General features: G+C 49.1%; 1 protein-coding gene across 7 annotated transcripts in view; it reads left to right on the top strand.

The window, feature by feature from the left end:
* The window catches only part of DENND2B (DENN domain containing 2B), a 272711-nt gene that overhangs the window by 134110 nt on the left and 118723 nt on the right, over positions 1 to 19878 (top strand). For all 7 annotated transcript variants that reach the window (XM_073545194.1, XM_073545193.1, XM_073545195.1 and 4 more), the window contains one exon: positions 4651 to 4755. In XM_073545194.1, coding sequence (XP_073401295.1) covers positions 4676 to 4755 — 80 coding nt within the window. In that variant the 5' untranslated portion in view covers positions 4651 to 4675. The remainder of the gene's footprint in view (positions 1 to 4650; positions 4756 to 19878) is intronic.

Raw genomic sequence — 19878 nt, forward strand, 5'->3', positions numbered from 1 at the left:
CTGATGTTGGGGCTTATTCGCATCATGCAGTCAGGTCTTGGCAACATGTAGATGTTTATAAAATCGCAGCAGAGCCACAGATTTTGTGGAAATAACACGCCTCAGTCGATGTGACATGACCCATTGGTTGTCAGCAGTAATAGGTGAGCTGTTATTCAGTAGTATAATAGTCCTGTCACTTTCCACTTTAGTTTGGGTTTCCTCAGGATCGTCCCTTGTATTGTTCTCGGTATCGTCTTCAGCATCATCCTCTGGATTGTCCCCTGTATCGTCCTCTGTATCTTCACTGGGATTGTCCTATGGATCTACCCCTGGATCGTCCCCAGTATCATCCCTAAGATTGTCCCCGGTAACATCCTGTTTATTGTCCCCGGTATCATCTTCTGGATCATCCCCTGTATCGTACTGTGGATCGTTCTCTGGAACATCCCCGGTATCTTCCTTGGGATCGTCTGGTGTATCATTCTCTGTATTGTCTTCTGTATCCTCGGGATCATTCTTGGGATCGTCCTCTGGATCGTTTTATGTATTGTCCATTTTACTGTCTTCTGTATCCTCGGGATTGTCCTCGGGATTGTCTTGTGTATCCTTCTCTGTATTTTCTGTATCCTCTTGATCGTCTTCTGTATCATTTTTTTTTACTGTCTTTTGTATCCTCTGTGTCATCCTTGTGATCATCCCCGGGATCATCACCAGTGCTGTCTTTGAGATAGTCCTCGGGATCATCCTCTGTATCGTCCTCTTTACTGTCTTCTGTGTCCTCGGTATTGTCCTTGGGATCGTCCCCGGTACCGTCCTCGGGATCGTCTTGTGTATTGTTTTCTGTATCCTCTTGATCCTCTTCTGTATCATTTTTTTTTTTTTACTGTCTTTTGTATCCTCTGTGTCGTCCTTGTGATCGTCCCTGGGATCATCACCAGGATTGTCTTTGAGATGGTCCTCGGGATCGTCCTCTGTATCGTCCTCTTTACTGTCTTCTGTATCCTCGGTATCATCCCCTGCATGGTTCCTGGGATCGTTCTGGGTATTGTTAAGACTTGTGCTTGTTGTCACTGAATGAGAAGTCTCTTCCATGCTTTTCAGCTTGCACAGGATTACCTTGGAAGAATGCCATTGTTACAAACCCTCTGCTCTGAGAAGGTATCAGGTCAGGAAGGATTTTCCTTTTCTAGATGTAGAGTAGAATGTTTCCTATTCACTGACAGCAATCAAAGATCCTTAGGCTTCTTTCACACATCCGTTTTGCGCCGTCAGGCGAGATCCGGCTTTTTTTTGTAAAACCGGATCCGGTGAAATGCCGGATCCGGTTTTTCCCCATTGACTTGTATTACCGCTGGATGACATTGCGGTTCGTCCGTTTTTTGCCAGATCCGGCTATTTCTCTCGGTTACTGTAACGTTTTTTGTCTCCGGCGAAAAAGCCGGAAGCGCCGGATCTGACGCTTCCAGCTTTTTGCCACAATGAAAGTCTATGGGCGCCGGATCCAGAAAAAGACGGATCCAGCCACCGGATCCGTTTTTTAAGTCTGCGCATGCTCAGATCCAATTGGTCAGCCCCCAGGAAACAGATATAAACTGCTAGACGGATCCGGCAGAAAAACGGATCCGTTTCTACAGTTCTCCAAAATTTACGCCGGATCCGTTTTTTCTAAAAATAGCCGGATCCTGCCTGACGGCAAAAAACTGATGTGTGAAAGTAGCCTTATAATACACTTTGCTTTTTAGCTTCTCACTGTGTCATCCCTGCACATTATCCGCTTGTTACTGTTAGTGATCTCCTGCAGCCCTGTGATCCGGCACTGATCTTCTTATCCCGCTCTCTCCACCTGGGGTCGCTTTCTGCTCTGCACATCGGGGCTCGCAATCTCTGGGAAGGTGCAGTGTTTGCCTTTGATGTCTTTTATGGAGCAGCGTGGTATTTATGGTGCAGTGGGTTGGCGGTGCGTCATCTGGCGGCTGATAATATTTATAGAATTATGCGGGAATATAACATTTCTATTTATGGGGCCATAAATGTAACGTCTGAGGGGCCGGTTCCGGGATCCCTTCCCCCACTTGCTTCTTCCTTGATCATCCAAACTTAGAACATGGAAAATGGGGAGAATAAAGCTCTCGAACCACGAGGAGAGGAGGTCACGTGACTGCGGTCTGGAATGAAGATGCTTGTCTGTAAAACATAAAGCTATTCAATGATATTAACAGCCATATGAATATATGAATGTGCTGTACTTGTTGCCCCCCTAACACCCTGACAAGCCTGCTGTACCCCTTCCCTCCCACCCCGGCCTAGCACTTGGCTGATCCCCCACACTCTTGTGTCGGAGACGGGTCTCTGTGGATTTAGGAAGGTGATGAGATTCTTTGTGTAAATCACATACTGAATGAATGACGGGATCTTGTCTGCAAGAAATCTTCTGACATGTGCCTGACCGATATGCAAGTCCAGCTTTACTCCAGTCACAGTTAGAGCTGCAATCGGCCCAGACGCTTGTCTAATCGTCTGTGGGATCTGCAGTGTTGCGTAGGAGGAGATGTGTTCTAGGAGCTAGATGCAGGAAGTAAAGGCATCTCAGCTGAGCTGTTCCAGGCATCTGAGTGATCTGTGCAGCTGCCCTGGGCGTGTCTGAAGTGTGCAGCTGCCCTGGGCGTGTCTGAAGTGTGCAGCTGCCCTGGGCGTGTCTGAAGTGTGCAGCTGCCCTGGGCGTGTCTGAAGTGTGCAGCTGCCCTGGGCGTGTCTGAAGTGTGCAGCTGCCCTGGATATGTATGACTAAGGCCTCTTTCACACATCTGTCTGTCACCATCAGTCAAAATCTGCCGTTTTGCTAAAAAAACAGATCCGCCATTTTTCTTGGCGGATCCGTTTTTTTTCCCATTGAGTTGTATTACCGGCGGATCTTGACGGATGGTCATCTGTTGGATCCGTTTTTTATACAGATCCGCCAAAATTTTGGCGTCCGCCGACTTGCCCGGACGGACAATGCAACTTTTTTTGGCCAGCCGGATCCGCATTTTACAGTGTGCATGCCCGGAGGAATTGACTCAGCCGGAAATTTAACCCTAAACTCGGTTCTGGCAGCTGAAAAATCTCTCCCTCTCCCTCTCTCTCTCCCCCTCTCTCTCTCTCTCTCTCTCTCTCTCTCCCTCTCTCTCTCCCTCTCTCTCTCTCTCCCTCTCTCTCTCTCTCCCTCTCTCTCTCTCTCCCTCTCTCTCTCTCTCCCTCTCTCTCTCTCCCTCTCTCGCTTTAAATTTCTGCCTTATCCGGATCGAGCTCCCTGTATGCAGAGATACATGATAAGATCCTGTCTGCGGTCACCACTAGGGGGAGCTCCCTGTATACAGAGATACATGATAAGATCCTGTCTGCAGCCACCACTAGGGGGAGCTCCATGTATACAGAGATACATAAGATCCTGTCTGCAGTCACCACTAGGGGGAGCTCCCTGTATACAGAGATACATGATAAGATCCTGTCTGCAGCCACCACTAGGGGGAGCTCCATGTATACGATCAATATATTGAACTCTATAGTAAATCTGTATGCATTAAGCTCCTGAGCTCCCTCTACTGGTGTCTGCATTGGACAATATTATATGAATATAAGGTCTGGCCACGATGTAGGTGCATGAAATTAGTTTCCTGCTCTAAAGCCCCACACTATGTGCTGACAGAAGGGGGCTGCTCGTTCTGTTGATGTCAGTAAGGACTTTTTTCCTAATTGCATGTTTTCACAGATTGCAATCAGGAGACACTGGATATTAATCTTGTCGGCTGCGCTGCTCCATGCAGATGTCACCCAGTGATGGTCATCGATTTTTATCTGCCGCATGTTAGTGGGGTTTAGAGATTTCTCCAGGTTTTAGCTAAGCTGTGACCGTACAGAGGGAGTTTACTGGTTCTCAGAGATGATGGTAGTCTGCTGCTATTCAGGGTGATGAACATATTTCTGTCATCGGAGGGTCTGGTGTTAACATGACCTCCAGTCGTAGCGGAATTTCCACCGTCCTAAAGGTCAGTCTTGATGATTCCGGCTATTGTAGGATCCAGTGCAGCGTTGTCACTGGTGATACTCGCAGAGGTTACTATGGATAAATCCTCTCATCATTTATAGTCTCTGGGTCTCCCATATATTGCTGCACCCAGGATATCTCTCATCTTTTAGGGTATGTGCACACGCGGATTCTGCTGCGGTTCCGCAGCGGATTTGGCTGCGGTGTACAGTACCATAATATCCTATGGATATTAAAAACCGCAGTGCAGACGGTGCGGATTTTTCCGTGCAGTTTTCCTGCGGTTTCTAAACCGCAGAAAGAATTGACGTCAATTCTTTCTGCGGATTCCGCTGCGGTTTGCCATCTCCTCCATTGTGGAGATGAAAAACCGCAGGGCAAAACCGCAGAGCAATCCACAGGGCAAAACCGCAGAGAAAACCGCAGGTCTTTTGACCTGCAGATTTACCTGCGGATTTTACAAAATCCGCGCTGCCAAATCCGCACCCCAATCCGCAGCGTGTGCATGTACCCTTAGGAGTCATCAATAGAAATGCAGAATAGCTGCTTCCCAGTGATGCAGATTTCTCTTCCTGCGTTAATTTGAGCTGCGTGTGATCAGCTGATGAGCAGATTTGTAACTACACTGTCTCTTTCTGTCCCAGGTTCTGAGCTCCACAGAGAGCAGAAATGACCATGACCGCCAACAAGAATGCAGCCATCCCCCAAACTGCTGCCGACTGTAGGATACCACGGGATTCCCTGAAACGGTGAGAGATGAACTGGAGAAAATGTATTCAGGACAATGATGCTGCCACTCGGGGTGCGGGACAATGGCGCTGACACTCGGGGTGCGGGACAATGGCGCTGACACTCGGGGTGCGGGACAATGGCGCTGACACTTGGGGTGCGGGACAATGGCGCTGACACTCGGGGTGCGGGACAATGGCGCTGACACTCGGGGTGCGGGACAATGGCGCTGACACTCGGGGTGCGGGACAATGGCGCTGACACTCGGGGTGCGGGACAATGGCGCTGACACTCGGGGTGCGGGACAATGGCGCTGACACTCGGGGTGCGGGACAATGGCGCTGACACTCGGGGTGCGGGACAATGGCGCTGACACTCGGGGTGCGGGACAATGGCGCTGACACTCGGGGTGCGGGACAATGGCGCTGACACTCGGGGTGCGGGACAATGGCGCTGACACTCGGGGTGCGGGACAATGGCGCTGACACTCGGGGTGCGGGACAATGGCGCTGACACTCGGGGTGCGGGACAATGGCGCTGACACTCGGGGTGCGGGACAATGGCGCTGACACTCGGGGTGCGGGACAATGGCGCTGACACTCGGGGTGCGGGACAATGGCGCTGACACTCGGGGTGCGGGACAATGGCGCTGACACTCGGGGTGCGGGACAATGGCGCTGACACTCGGGGTGCGGGACAATGGCGCTGACACTCGGGGTGCGGGACAATGGCGCTGACACTCGGGGTGCGGGACAATGGCGCTGACACTCGGGGTGCGGGACAATGGCGCTGACACTCGGGGTGCGGGACAATGGCGCTGACACTCGGGGTGCGGGACAATGGCGCTGACACTCGGGGTGCGGGACAATGGCGCTGACACTCGGGGTGCGGGACAATGGCGCTGACACTCGGGGTGCGGGACAATGGCGCTGACACTCGGGGTGCGGGACAATGGCGCTGACACTCGGGGTGCGGGACAATGGCGCTGACACTCGGGGTGCGGGACAATGGCGCTGACACTCGGGGTGCGGGACAATGGCGCTGACACTCGGGGTGCGGGACAATGGCGCTGACACTCGGGGTGCGGGACAATGGCGCTGACACTCGGGGTGCGGGACAGTGGCGCTGACTCTCGGGGTGCGAGACAGTGGCGCTGACTCTCGGGGTGCGAGACAGTGGCGCTGACTCTCGGGGTGCGGGACAGTGGCGATGACACTCGGGGTGCGGGACAGTGGCGATGACACTCGGGGTGCGGGACAGTGGCGATGACACTCGGGGTGCGGGACAATGGCGCTGACACTCGGGGTGCGGGACAATGGCGCTGACACTCGGGGTGCGGGACAATGGCGCTGACACTCGGGGTGCGGGACAATGACGCTGACACTCGGGGTGCGGGACAATGACGCTGACACTCGGGGTGCGGGACAATGACGCTGACACTCTGGGTACGAGAGAATGACGCTGACACTCGGGGTGCGGGACAGTGGCGCTGACACTCGGGGTGCGGGACAGTGGCGCTGACACTCGGGGTGCGGGACAATGGCGCTGACACTCTGGGTACGAGAGAATGGCGCTGACACTCGGGGTGCGGGACAATGGCGCTGACACTCGGGGTGCGGGACAATGGCGCTGACACTCGGGGTGCGGGACAATGACACTCGGGGTACAGGGCAGTATTACAGGGTGGGTAGATTCAGTTCCTGGGTGTCAGAAGCAGATATTATAGGGGGCTTCTTCCTTCCTGACGTCTTGGGGCTCTTCTCACTCTCCCCGGGTTTCTCGTCCTGCTGCTGCTTGCTGTTTTCTCCCGTATTACAATATCCGGTGTCTCTCTATGCAGACATTCATGTAGCAAACATCTGATGATCTGGCATTTGTCCAGGAGGAGTTCCACATATTTCCTTGCATTTTATGGGGTATATAGAGAGTCATGCCTTCTAAGCGGTGCTGTCTATATTTACAGCTTGTTCCCTAGTGTCTGAGTACAGGGACGTGTTTCATCTTATTGGCTGCATATGATAGGACCCAGATTCTGTCTCATCCCTGAAGCTGTCCTGGGGGTCTTCTATCCTATAGCAGCGAAGGTTCAGCCCCTCAGGCATTCTTCTCGTTACTTTTGATGTTGCCGAGCTCGATTCACTCATTCGTTTTCTTCAGTCTAGATGATTTGGATGAGATCGGTCTGCAGAAGACAGGCGTCCAGACTACAGACCATCAAATCATTTTTCTGCTCCTCCAGAGAAGCCATGAGGCATTTACATTTCCACTTCAGACCTGCGGCCGGAGAGAGTAATTTGCACCGAAAACTACTTTAGTTATTAGTACAATGTTTATTTTAGACATTTGTTACTAATATTCTGACTAGGGGATGAAGCTTATTGTGCTGTGCAATGACACAAAAACGCAGCAAAATTGTAGCGCAGAAATGAGCTCGATAACTGGAGGTGTAACCGCATGCTAGACCGCCTTAAAACGAGGCTGATTCATCAAACAGCAGGAGCCACATGGATAGATGGGGTGACTTTTTAGGCTGTGTGCACACTTTGCGTATTTTTTGGGGGGGGTTTGCGGCGTTTTTCTGCTGCGCAATCGCCACGAAAACGCATCCCATGCAATCCTATGGGATTCCACAATGCTGTGCTAATGCTGCTGATTTTTCCGCTGCGGAATCGCATAGCGAAAAAATCCGCAGCATGCCCATTCTTTTTGCGGAATCGCGGTGATTCCGCACCCATAGGAATGCATTGATCTGCTTACTTTCTGCATGTGGCTATGCCCTCCATGCACAAAGTAAGCGGATCATGTGCGGATGGTATTCAGGGTCTGGAGGAGAGGAGACTCTCCTCGAGGCCCTGGGTACCATAATCCTGTAAAAAATAGAATAAAAATAAAAAATAGTGATATAATCACCCTCTGATGGCCCCCAAAGTCCTTCCCACCTCTCGGCACGCTCCCGGCATCTTCCAGTCTCTAGCGTTAAGCCATCTCTGGTCCTTCGCGCAAAGCATTACTGGGACCGGAAGATGCCAGGAGCGCTGCAGAGCAGATCGGGGGCCGTCGGAAGGTGAGAATAGCAATATTTTTCATTATTTTTTTATTATTTTAACATCCTATATATCACATTTCTGAGCGATTCTAATTGCTTGGAATGTGCAAGCGAAAAACGCTTGCAAAATGCTTGTTTTCCGTGGGAAAAACGCATGCAAATTCGCATGCGTTTTACCCGGGGCGGGAGTGCGGAAATGTTGTGGAAATTTCCGCATCATTTCTGCAACGTGGGTACATAGCCTTAAGGGATATGCTGGCTCTTGTATCTACGAATATCTAAGAAGACAGTTTTGATTAATCCGTCCCATTAGTGCCAAATTTATCAGAATGTCACACGTGTCATATATTTTGCGCAAAGTCAAAAATTTAATTTTTTTTCTGTTTTCAACCGTTGTCTTGTGTCCATAAGATCATCCCAGGGGGATCTGGAGTACATTTGCAGCAAATTTTGATGAATCGGGTGAAAACATCTGGGAACACAAAACTCAGCGCACAGTGACTAACTAAAAAACAAACAAGCTAACACACAAAAAAAAAGCCTTAAAATAAAAGCATTAGTTGAAAGATGAATCAAGCACAAACAAAAGCAGTCAACAAAAAACAGGCGCAAATGCAAAAATGAGTCATTGTAATAAGGCTGCCCTGAAGGCGACTAGCGGAAAGCCAAGTGCTCACCTCATGTGAGCTAGACTGTGGCCGCATTGGTTACCGAAGACTAAACATTAGAAGGGAAAGACTCCCTTCTCTATAGTTTACAATTAAACCTCTTTCTTCTCACTGCCATCATCCCTGTCCTCATGAGCTGACCATCTACTTTGTAATCTTCACGTTGTGGTATCGGGATGAAGGGGACAACATGCAGATCCCAGGTAGATTCTACTTTCCACAAGTTTGATCTCCTGCTGCATGTGCTGACTACATATCCACTGAGCCCCTATTATAGCTACAGGGGGCCAGCCTTTTCCTCTCAAACTGTTTTAATCACTAAGCCTCTCTATTAAGCACTATAATTTCTGTAGCTGTGTCCTAATCACTAAACTCTTCTTATAATTCCGGGTTCCTGTCCTAACTACTGAACTTATAGCCTAACCACTCAACCTTTCTGGTGACCATGTTATAACCACTGAGCCACTGACCTAACTAGTGATCCCGTGTTGTAACCACTGAGCCCCTTAACTAATTTGTGAATCTGTATTCTAATATCTGAGCCCAGTGTCTAACTAGTGACCTCATATTATAACCACTGAGCCCCTGACTTCACTATTGAATCTGTTATAACCATTGTACCCCAGTGCTGGGTTCCTACGGATGAGCTTGCCTATTTTCCTAGTAAATTGATAATCCTTACATTTGGCAGCAATCATTTGATCGTCCTCTACTACGGTATCCATCCCATTCAGTCTGGGCCCTGCTCTCTAGAATCGTGAACTTGCCCAGGTGTGGTGCTCTCCAGAATTGGTCGTCTTTCCCTGGCATTGTGTTCTCCAGAATCTGTGATTTTGTTTGGCGTGGTGCTCTCCAAAATCAATGTGCTTGCCCTGACGTAGTGGTCTCCAGAATCGGTGGGCTTACCCTGGCATCATACTCTCCACAGTCGGTGGGCTTGCCCTGGCATGGTGCTCCAGAATAGGTGGGCTTGCCCCGGCATGGTGCTCTCCAGAATAGGTGGGCTTGCACTGACGTGGTGCTCTCAAGAATCGGTGGGCTTGCCCTGGCTTGGTGCTCTCCAGAATCGGTGGTTTTGCCTACCGTGGTGCTCTCCAGAATAGGTGGGCTTGCCCTGACGTGGTGCTCTCAAGAATCAGTAAGCTTGCCCTGGCTTGGTGCTCTCCAGAATCGGTGGGCTTGCCCAGGAATGGTGCTTACCAGAATTTGTGGGCTTGCCCCAGCGTGGTGCTCTCCAGAATCGGTGAGCTTGCCAGGGCGTGGTGCTCTCCAGAATCGGTGGGCTTGCCCCGATTTGGTGCTTTCCAGAATTGGTGGGCTTGCCCCAGTGTGGTGTTCTCTAGACTCGGTGGGATTGCCCCGTCATGGTGCCCTCCAGAATATCTGTGATTTTGCCTGGTGTGGTGCTCTCCAGAGAATAGGTGTGCGTGCCCTGACGTAGTGCTCCCAAGAATCGGTGGGCTTGCCCTGGCTTGATGCTTTCCAGAATTGGGCAGCTTGCCTTGGTGTGGTGCTTTCCATAATTTGTGGGCTTGCCCCTGCATGGTGCTCTCCAGAATTGATGTGCTTGCCTTTGTGTGGTGCTCTCCAGAATCGGAGGGCTTTCCCCCATGTGGTGCTCTCCAGAATTGGTGGGCTTGCCCTGGCTTGGTGCTTAACAGAATTGGTGGGCTTGCCTGGCATGGCACTCTCCAGAATCGGTGGGCTTTCCCCCTCATGGTGCTCTCCAGAAACGGTGGGTTTTCCCCGGCGTAGTGCTTTCCAGAATTGGTGGGCCTTCCCTCGCGTGGCGCTCTTCAGAATCGGAGGGCTTGCCCCGGCGTGGTGTTCTCCAAAATTGGTGATTTTGCCCTGGCGTGCATTCCAGAATTGGTGTGCTTTCCCTGGCATGGTGCTCTCCAGAATCGGAGGGCTTGCCCCAGTGTGGTGCTTTCCAGAATTGGTGGGCTTGCCTTGGTGTGGTGTTCTATAGAAACAGTGGGCTTGCCCTGATGTGGTATGACCAGGATGATCCTCTCTGACGAGCAGCCAGGACTCGAGAAGATCCATGTCCTGCACACTGCAGTGTGGTCATATTTTACTACAACCGGGACAGTTCCTACTGTTTGGATTAATTAGGATTGTAACAAACTCTCAGCTGTGAGAAGAACTATATCTGTGCTATATTTTAGCCACTTGAGACTTCTGCCCAAGACACTGCAGATCCGATTGTTCCCTGAGATACTGGAAATCCATCCTCCCTTCATCACCATACACTGAAGATACACGTAGCTCTTAGAACAACAAAGATTTGTGCCCCTAGGACAGTGGAGATCCACGCACCCCCCGCATACACCAGAGATCCCTACGGCAAGATACCGATGATCCACCTTATGCCCCTGTCCCATACACTGGAGATCCATGTCTCAGACACCAGAGATCCACAGCCCCGACGGTGGATGTGATCTCATTGTTTATGTCTAGATCTAAGCAGTGATGTAAAGCTTTATGACGAACCGAGGAGGCAGCACGACTACTACAGATAGAGAGGGGGAATCTATCTAGCACAGAAACGCTGCTCATCCTACTGTCGAACAGCAACACACATGATCGGATTAGATACAGCAGCTCAGCAAAGGGTATTACACATGACAGGCTTAGCTACTCAGCAAAACGTATCACACATGACTGGATTTGATAAGCTTGGCAGATTGTATCACACATCACTGTCGCTGTGATGTTCTCATATATTTGGGCACGTTGTGCAGAGTCACCTGTGAACAGCTGTCAGATGTTTCTATGCTCTGAATGATGGCTCTTGGAGGTTCCGGTTCGGTGTTTGGAGGACAGGAGGTCTTTGTGGACATAACTGTATGGTAGAACAATGATGTTTGCTGGCTCATTATGGAGCGAGAGGAGACACAGCCTCTGACAGACCCCTGTAAACCAACGGCCATCTACCCCTTCCCTGAGCAGGGCCATGTTTAGAGTTCATGCAGCCAGGGCCGGTTTTAGGCAAATTAGGGCCCTAGGCAAAGTTTAAAATGGGGGCCCAAATGCTATATTGCACATTACACAGAAGCATTTTGGTTGTATTTACATGCACTGAGTTCAGACCGCTAAATGCGTGTGATCGACAATATTGAATCGTTCACTTGTTTCCCAGCCTCTTTCCACCATCTGAGAAAGAATGATGGGGACAGAACATTCACTAATGGATCACTAACAGATCACCATACAGTATCATGTTATCAGCAGCACATCTACAGTTTACACCCCCTAGTCCTCGATATAATATAATGTGCCCCATAGTCCTCCATATAGAATCATAGAATGGTAGAGTTGGAAGGGACCTCCTGGGCCATCTGGTCCAACCCCCTGCTCAAAGCAGGTTTCGCTAAATCATCCCAGACAGATATCTGTCCAGCCTCTGTTTGAAGACTTCTATTGAAGGAGAACTCACCACCTCTCGTGGCAGCCTGTTCCACTCATTGATCACTCTAACTGTCAAACTATGTCAACTGTCATAGTATAATGCACTCCCCATAGTCCTCCATATAGTATAATACACTTCCCATAGTCCTCCATATAGTATAATACACTCCCCATAGTGCTCCATATAGTATAATACACTCCTCATAGTCCTCCATATATTAAAATACACTGCTCAGTCCTCCATATAGTATAATACACTCCTCAAAGTGCTCCATATAGTATAATACACCGCCAGTCATCCATGTAGTACAATTCACTTCCCATAGTATAATCCACCCTATAGTTCTTCATATAGTATAATGTATTCCCCATAGTCCTCAATATAGTATAATGCAGCCCACATATAGTATAATGCAGCCACCCCGACAGAGTATAATGCAGCCACCCCGACAGAGTATAATGCAGCCACCCCGACAGAGTATAATGCAGCCACCCCGACAGAGTATAATGCAGCCACCCCCCACAGAGTATAATGCAGCCACCCCCCACAGAGTATAATGCAGCCACCCCCCACAGAGTATAATGCAGCCACCCCCTACAGAGTATAATGCAGCCACCCCCCACAGAGTATAATGCAGCCACCCCCCACAGAGTATAATGCAGCCACCCCCCACAGAGTATAATGCAGCCACCCCCCACAGAGTATAATGCAGCCACCCCCCACAGAGTATAATGCAGCCACCCCCCACAGAGTATAATGCAGCCACCCCCCACAGAGTATAATGCAGCCACCCCCCACAGAGTATAATGCAGCCACCCCCCACAGGGTATAATGCAGCCACCCCCCACAGGGTATAATGCAGCCACCCCCCACAGGGTATAATGCAGCCACCCCCCACAGGGTATAATGCAGCCACCCCCCACAGGGTATAATGCAGCCACCCCCCACAGAGTATAATGCAGCCACCCCCCACAGAGTATAATGTAACCCCCCCATAGAATATAATGCAGCCCCTTCATACAGTGTAATGCAGCCCCTCCATAGAATATATGGCAGCTCCCTCATAGAAAGGGGGAGGGAAGAGAAAGGAAAAACCAACCAAAAATGTCCAAATAATAACAATAATAAATTTAATGAGGATAACGGGTAACCGCGCAATGATAAAAGCTGTCTGTAAAATCACATTAAAAACCAAGGACGCACACCCGGTAGATAAGATGGTGTTAAAAGGAGTGCTGAAATAATTTCAATAATATGGATATAATCATATAAATAATATAGCCAACAGAAACATCACACAGTTAAAGTGCCAGTGCAGTATTCAAAGTGTTGGAGCATTATAAAGGAAGTCCCTATTGGGAAATCTCATATGTAAGTAAAGCAGTGCTCACGCCATAGGGAATCAGTATGTGGTAAATCACCTGTGGGAATTTATGTAAATCATAACAATCAGTGATAGGGACAAAAAACTTGCATGAACGGCAGAACTCCTAAGACTGAGTGGCGTCCACCCTGACGTTCGTTTCGGCTAGCATCTTTGTCAGCTCCCTCATAGAGTATAATGCAGCCCCTCCATAGACTATAATGCAGCCCTTTATATAGTATAATGTAGCCCCTCCATACAGTACAATGTAGCCCTCATATAGTATAAAGCAGACCCCATAGAATATAATGTAGCCCCCTACATATTGCCGGTGAGTGCAGCCATCTTTCTTCTATGGACAATATTTGAACCAGGGGCAAGGTGTGAATCATTGTCAGCTGCTCAGCAAGCCACAGGTGTCACAGTGGTGCCGGTTTTCTCCTTTTCACCACAAAGGATTAGTGGTTGACATGGCCCTGATGCCTATTGCTCGATGTACGCCATCCCAGGGCAGGCGTCCTGCTGTATACATATATCCAGGCAACGACATCATGATGTGATGCTATACGGCGAGTTTCCAGGAGTATACGGCGGTTACAAATGGGGGCAGGACGTGTGCAGGGTCGTTTGTAGTAAACGCCTGATGATCAGGAAACTCTCAGATGTTGGCTGTATATTCCCAATGACCAGCCACTGATATTATACAGAGCTGTGGTGGGCACTGATGCCGCAGCGATGTCACATATCGGATTATCTGGATCTGGTCCGTAAAATGCCAGATTACAGGAATTATAAGGGTAAGTTCACACAGGACTTTTTTGCTGCATTTTTTTTTTCCATTGTTTTTAATGCTAATTTTCAGCTGCTTTTTCCTTTATCAGGAAAGCCTATGAGATTTCAGAAATCTCATGCACACACATTGATTTTTTGTGTGATCTGGATTTTGTGCTTTGCTGCATTTTTTGGACATAGAGCATGTCACTGCTTTCAGCGTTTTTGCTGCGTTTTTTTTCAGCATTTTTCACCCATTGACTTGAATGGGTGTTGAAAAAACGCTCCAAAAATGCAGGTGTCATAATTTGCAGCATTTTTGCGACAGAAAATTCATGGACATTAGCATGGACAAAGAGAAAAAAAAACGCACCTAAACATGCGTTTTTGCCGCAGCTTCTTTCCTGCCAAGAAGATGAGATTTTGTTGCAGGAAAAAAAAAGCAGCAAAAAAGTCCTATGTGAACTCACCCTAACTGCTCTAGACTGAGCTCTGAACAGCTCTTGCGTAATTTCTGGCAGCTCATTCCATCTGTTATCATCCCTCTTACCCCTCGTTCGCCGCTCCTCGCCCTGCGGTCACAATGTGCTAATAGACGCAGTAATTGAAGCCGTCGTCTCGATTTCCTCTTTCTTCTTTCATACGAGAACCTGTGATTCTTGCAATTCACCTTGTGTAAATGTGCGCAGCTCATTGCCGCAGGGGAACATCAGGTTGTGAAACGCGTTAATCCCATTCATCATGTTTATCGTGTTACTGCATTACATGAAGCCTTTCCTCAGCCTGACAAATTATCATGTCATTACTCCGGGACCGTGCGTCAGCCTTGGCTGATAATTATCGAATCCCACTCTATAATTACTTTCCTCTTCTGTCTGGACTCTAAATCGTCTGCTAGTCACACACAAGATACAATGCAAGTGTGTTATTAAAGTGCCCCACCATTATAATGTGACAGGGGTGGGGCTTATCTGTATGGGGCGGAGTCTATTGTAAACTGGGCGTGGTTTATCAAATTGCGCTCAGGTTTAGGGTTAGAGAGTTTACTTTGTCAGGAGTTTGCACCTTTGTCATGTGACCTATGAGGTTATATTCATGCAGTAGAAGAATGATACACTCCTCCCCTGATATCCTCTTTGCATTTTGTAAGGCTTTTATATTTTTTCTCCTCTAATCAGAAGTTGCTCTTTTAGCGTCATAAAACTTCAAAATTTTATATAGTTTTATCTGTTTTTCATTCCTGTGGAAAGTCCCTAATTTTTCTCCCACACGAAAGTGCTCGGGATGTACAGTCAGGGGCGCTCGTGTTCTGGATGTACAGGTAGGGGTGCTTGTGCTTAGTTTTGCATGTACAGGCAGGGGCGCGTGTGCTTGGGATGTACAGGCAGGGGGGCTTGTGCTCTGGATGTACAGGTAGGGGCGCTTGGGATGTACAGGCAGGGGCGCTTGTGCATGGGATGTACAGGCAGGGGCGCTTGTGCTCTGGATGTACAGGTAGAGGCGCTTTTGCTTAGTTTTGGATGTACAGGCAGGGGCGCTTGTGCTTAGGATGTACAGGTAGGGGCGCTTGTGCTCTGGATGTACAGGTAGAGGCGCTTGTGCTTAGTTTTGGATGTACAAGCAGGGGCGCTCGTGCTTGGGATGCTCAGGTAGGGGCGCTTGTGCTTGGCTTTGGATGTACAGGCAGGGGCACTCGTGCTCGGGATGTACAGACAGGGGCGCTCGTGCTTGGGATGTACAGGTAGGGGCTGTTGTGCTTAGTTTTGGATGTACAGGCAGGGACGCTCGGGATGTACAGGCAGGGGCGCTTGTGCTCTGGATGTACAGGTGGGGCGCTTGTGCTTAGTTTTGGATGTACAAGCGGGCGCTCGTGCTTGGGATGCTCAGGTAGGGGCGCTTGTGCTTGGCTTTGGATGTACAGGCAGGGGTGCTCGTGCTCGGGATGTACAGACAGGGTCGCTCGTGCTCGGGATGTACAGACAGGGTCGCTCGTGCTCGGGATGTACAGACAGGGTCGCTCGTGCTCGGGATGTACAGGCAGGGTCGCTCGTGCTCGGGATGTATAGGCAGGGGCGCTCGTGCTCGGGATGTACAGGCAGGGGCGCTCGTGCTCGGGATGTACAGGCAGGGGCGCTCGTGCTCGGGATGTATAGGCAGGGGCGCTCGTGCTCGGGATGTACAGGCAGGGGCGCTCGTGCTCGGGATGCACAGGCAGGGTCGCTCGTGCTCAGGATGTACAGACAGGGTCGCTCGTGCTCGGGATGTACAGACAGGGTCGCTCGTGCTCGGGATGTACAAACAGGGTCGCTCGTGCTCGGGATGTATAGGCAGGGTCGCTCGTGCTCGGGATGTATAGGCAGGGGCGCTCGTGCTCGGGATGTACAGGCAGGGGCGCTCGTGCTCGGGATGTACAGGCAGGGTCGCTCGTGCTCGGGATGTATAGGCAGGGGCGCTCGTGCTCGGGATGTATAGGCAGGGGCGCTCGTGCTCGGGATGTACAGGCAGGGGCGCTCGTGCTCGGGATGCACAGGTAGGGTCGCTCGTGCTCGGGATGTATAGACAGGGGCGCTCGTGGTCGGGATGTACAGACAGGGGCGCTCGTGCTCTACTACAAATTGTCTCTGTTATTTATTACTAGCCGGGCGGTTTTGTAGGTAAATCCTCTTGTCTTCTAAGTTCCTTTTACTCGATCGTCTTTTCTCTGAGTCTCATATCAGTTCTGTGCCGATTCTCACATTTACTATTATAATATAATGTCCGGTGAGGTCACGTCATCAGTAACGCACCTCTTATATCATCCACTTCCCTCTCCTTGGCAGCAGCAGGAGTTAATCTCACCATGGTGGAGTGACTCGCCCTTTGGCATGCTGGGTACTTTCTGACTTGGAGATCTCAGGTGAGGGCGCACCTATGAGTGTTGTGTACAGCTGCTCTGGAGGCACCAGGTGATATTGCTGGATTTTGGTTACACTTCCAGGAGGAGATACAGATCACCCCGCTGTTCCCATGGATGACATACCGTGAAGGTGATGGCAGCTGTCCATAAGGTCAGTGCTCGGAGGAGGCAGGCGGCTCACCGCTGTCACACACAGGTGTACAGGTGCGGCCGGCGTCAGGCTTCACAGGATGTGTGCAGGTGGAGATGGAAACATCTGCTGCATTCCCCCCACATGGAAAATATAATCTGCCTGTGGGAAATGTGGGTGACTGCGTGCACAGCTGCCATTAGTCAGCACACCTGGAATTCACTGCTGCTCAGCTAGGCAGAATCGCCCTTCATAGGGAAAAGCTGAGATACAACTCATTTGTGGCTGTAGTTGCAACCATGTTAGTTGTCACTGGGCTCGGCCATTTGCTTGCAGATATCTTGTGTCAGATTTTTGGGGGCTGTTACGTCATCAGATTCTGCCCTGTTTTGTCCTTCCCCTCCGGGCTCGGTGACACTGCCACTTCCCACAGTTTATACCACGGGTTTGCGGTCACATCAAGATCTGAGATCAGCACCGCGACATTTCACAAACCTGTTAGCTGTGGTTTTTGCACTTTCTCATTACTGTACTTCATTTTTGAGTGAAAAATTGCTGCATAAACACTGAAAGGACTGACTGCTGCAGACTTAACAAATGCTGCAGTGCTCAAATTCATTCCGGAAAATGAGCACAAGTGTGTGTGCATGAGGTTCTCAACTTTCATAGCTTTCGCTGGTTCGGTAAAACACAGCTTTTAATTTGCATAAAAAATAATTCTGCATGTGAACATAACTAGAGATGAGCGAATTAGTTTTGTTTTGTCTCTGAATCTGATTTTGACATATTCGAACATGTGGTGAATGTTTAATGATCGGTTCTGAGAATATTCAGTAATTTCTGCTCCCATTGACTCTATTGACATTCTGCTGTGTTCGACGAATATTGCAAAAACAATATTCAATGCCGATCGTATTCGGAACCGAATCTGAGCAAATTCGCTCATCTCTAAACATAACCTAATTCTCTGACACAGCTGTCTGTGTCCCATGGACATGTGCCGTGAAGTGCACTGTGGCAGGTTGTTTTCTACAATGTATCAGTGTAGGTAAACTGTATCAGACTTGGATACTCTCAGCAGTGATAACTATATTCTTCTTGGATCTACATATAGTTTTCAAACATTTTTATTGGATTTTAGTAAATAACAAGGGTTGGGAAAAGGGGAGGGAAAGAAAGGGAAAAGGGTGGGAAAGAGGATTAAGGGAATAAAAAGTAGAGAACTCAAGTCTTTTTAACAATGCCATACAAGAACATGAATATACATAAGTAATGTATCAAAACCCATACAATGCACATATATATGAAGCCAAGCTGGCGAATTCAAACCGCACCAAGTATAATTAAGTGTTACAGAATTTAGTGTTCCAAACCTTCCATTTGTTGGAATATCTGATTAATCCATCATTAACGGTTGCAAATCTCTTTTCTATGGAACTATGCTGATGAAGTCTGTCCAAAATTTCACAAAATAATGGTGGGTGGATCTACATATAGTAACCCCTTGGTTGCCATAGTGTCAGCCTTGACTTTGCTGCTGCTTTGGCCCAACATTTGCAGTGTTCTTCTGTCATCGCCATCTCTTCTTGGCGTTCACTCAAAACCAACAGTCCTATGTAGGTTGACCGAGGGGAATAATACAAGCGACCTGACATTTGTTTGCAGAGCTGCAGAATCCCATCACTTGTGTTTGCAGAATGGAGATTACTGCGCTGAGCAGTGACGTCAGCATTCATTGCAGGGAGAGGTCGGGAGGCGGACAGCTCTGCAACTCCACTCTCCATGCACTGCATTCACGACCGATGCACAGTAACAAACCTTCCGCTGTTAGAAGTATTAGGCTAGGACAGCTTTCATCCACAATGAATGCAAACCACCAGCATTTGGCCTGTTCATTGACAGCAAGCAGAGGTCCAGAAAGTTATTATGAATTGAAACAAAAACTCTATTACAAAGCTGCTTCTTATTACACAATGACTAATTCTGTATAGATTGGATTACGTGTATCCACAGGATAGATGATAAATGTATGAGTTCTGGTGCCTCAACTACTGAGATCCCCCACTAATCCAGTGAAAGGGGGACTCAGAATCTCCTGTATGAATGGAGCATGTGCGACCAACACCCCTGTATGGGGCCGTAGTGAGCATGTGCGACCACCACCCCTGTATGTATGAAGCCTTAGTGAGCGTGTGCAACCATCACCACTGTATGTATGGTGCCATAGTGAGCATGTGCGACCACCACCCCTGTATATATGGAGCTTTAGTGAGCGTGTGCAACCATCACCACTGTATGTATGGAGCTTTAGTGAGCGTGTGCATCCATCACCACTGTGTTGTGAGTTCATTTTCCCCTTCGTCACTGAGGTCTGGTGAACTCCCTATTCTGGTAAAGGAAGGTAATGAGCCTGATTATCAGGCACCTGAGCCTAATGAGGATGACTGGCTGAGTGGAGTCATGGACTGGATATAAGGCTGCCGACGCCCTTCTGCCCTGCGAGTGATTTTCTCTGTGGACTTCTAGGACACCAGTCTGATTCCTGCTCCTCTAAAGCTAAGTTTTCTGCTTTGCCTGTTAGCATTTGTGTTTTGTTTTTGTTTTCCTTGCTTTTCTGGATTCTGCCATTCCTTGCTGGCGTGAGCTGAATCTCCTTTTGCCTGTTGCTCTGTCTTCAGAATATTCCTGAGTACTGACATAGCTTTTTTGAAGCCTAGCGTCTTCAGGGCCTTTTTCACTGTCAGTCTGTTGGCTCTTATTTTCATAGGGTTTTTCACGGATTGCAGACAGCAGCCTTCCTGTCCTTTCCTATCTAGTTAGCTTGGGCCCCATCTTTGCTCAGTCTATCTTTCTG

This window comes from Dendrobates tinctorius, unplaced genomic scaffold (genome assembly GCF_039654945.1).
Source record: "Dendrobates tinctorius isolate UK_male_01 unplaced genomic scaffold, ASM3965494v1 ptg000142l, whole genome shotgun sequence".
In the NCBI taxonomy this organism is placed as follows: domain Eukaryota; kingdom Metazoa; phylum Chordata; class Amphibia; order Anura; family Dendrobatidae; genus Dendrobates; species Dendrobates tinctorius.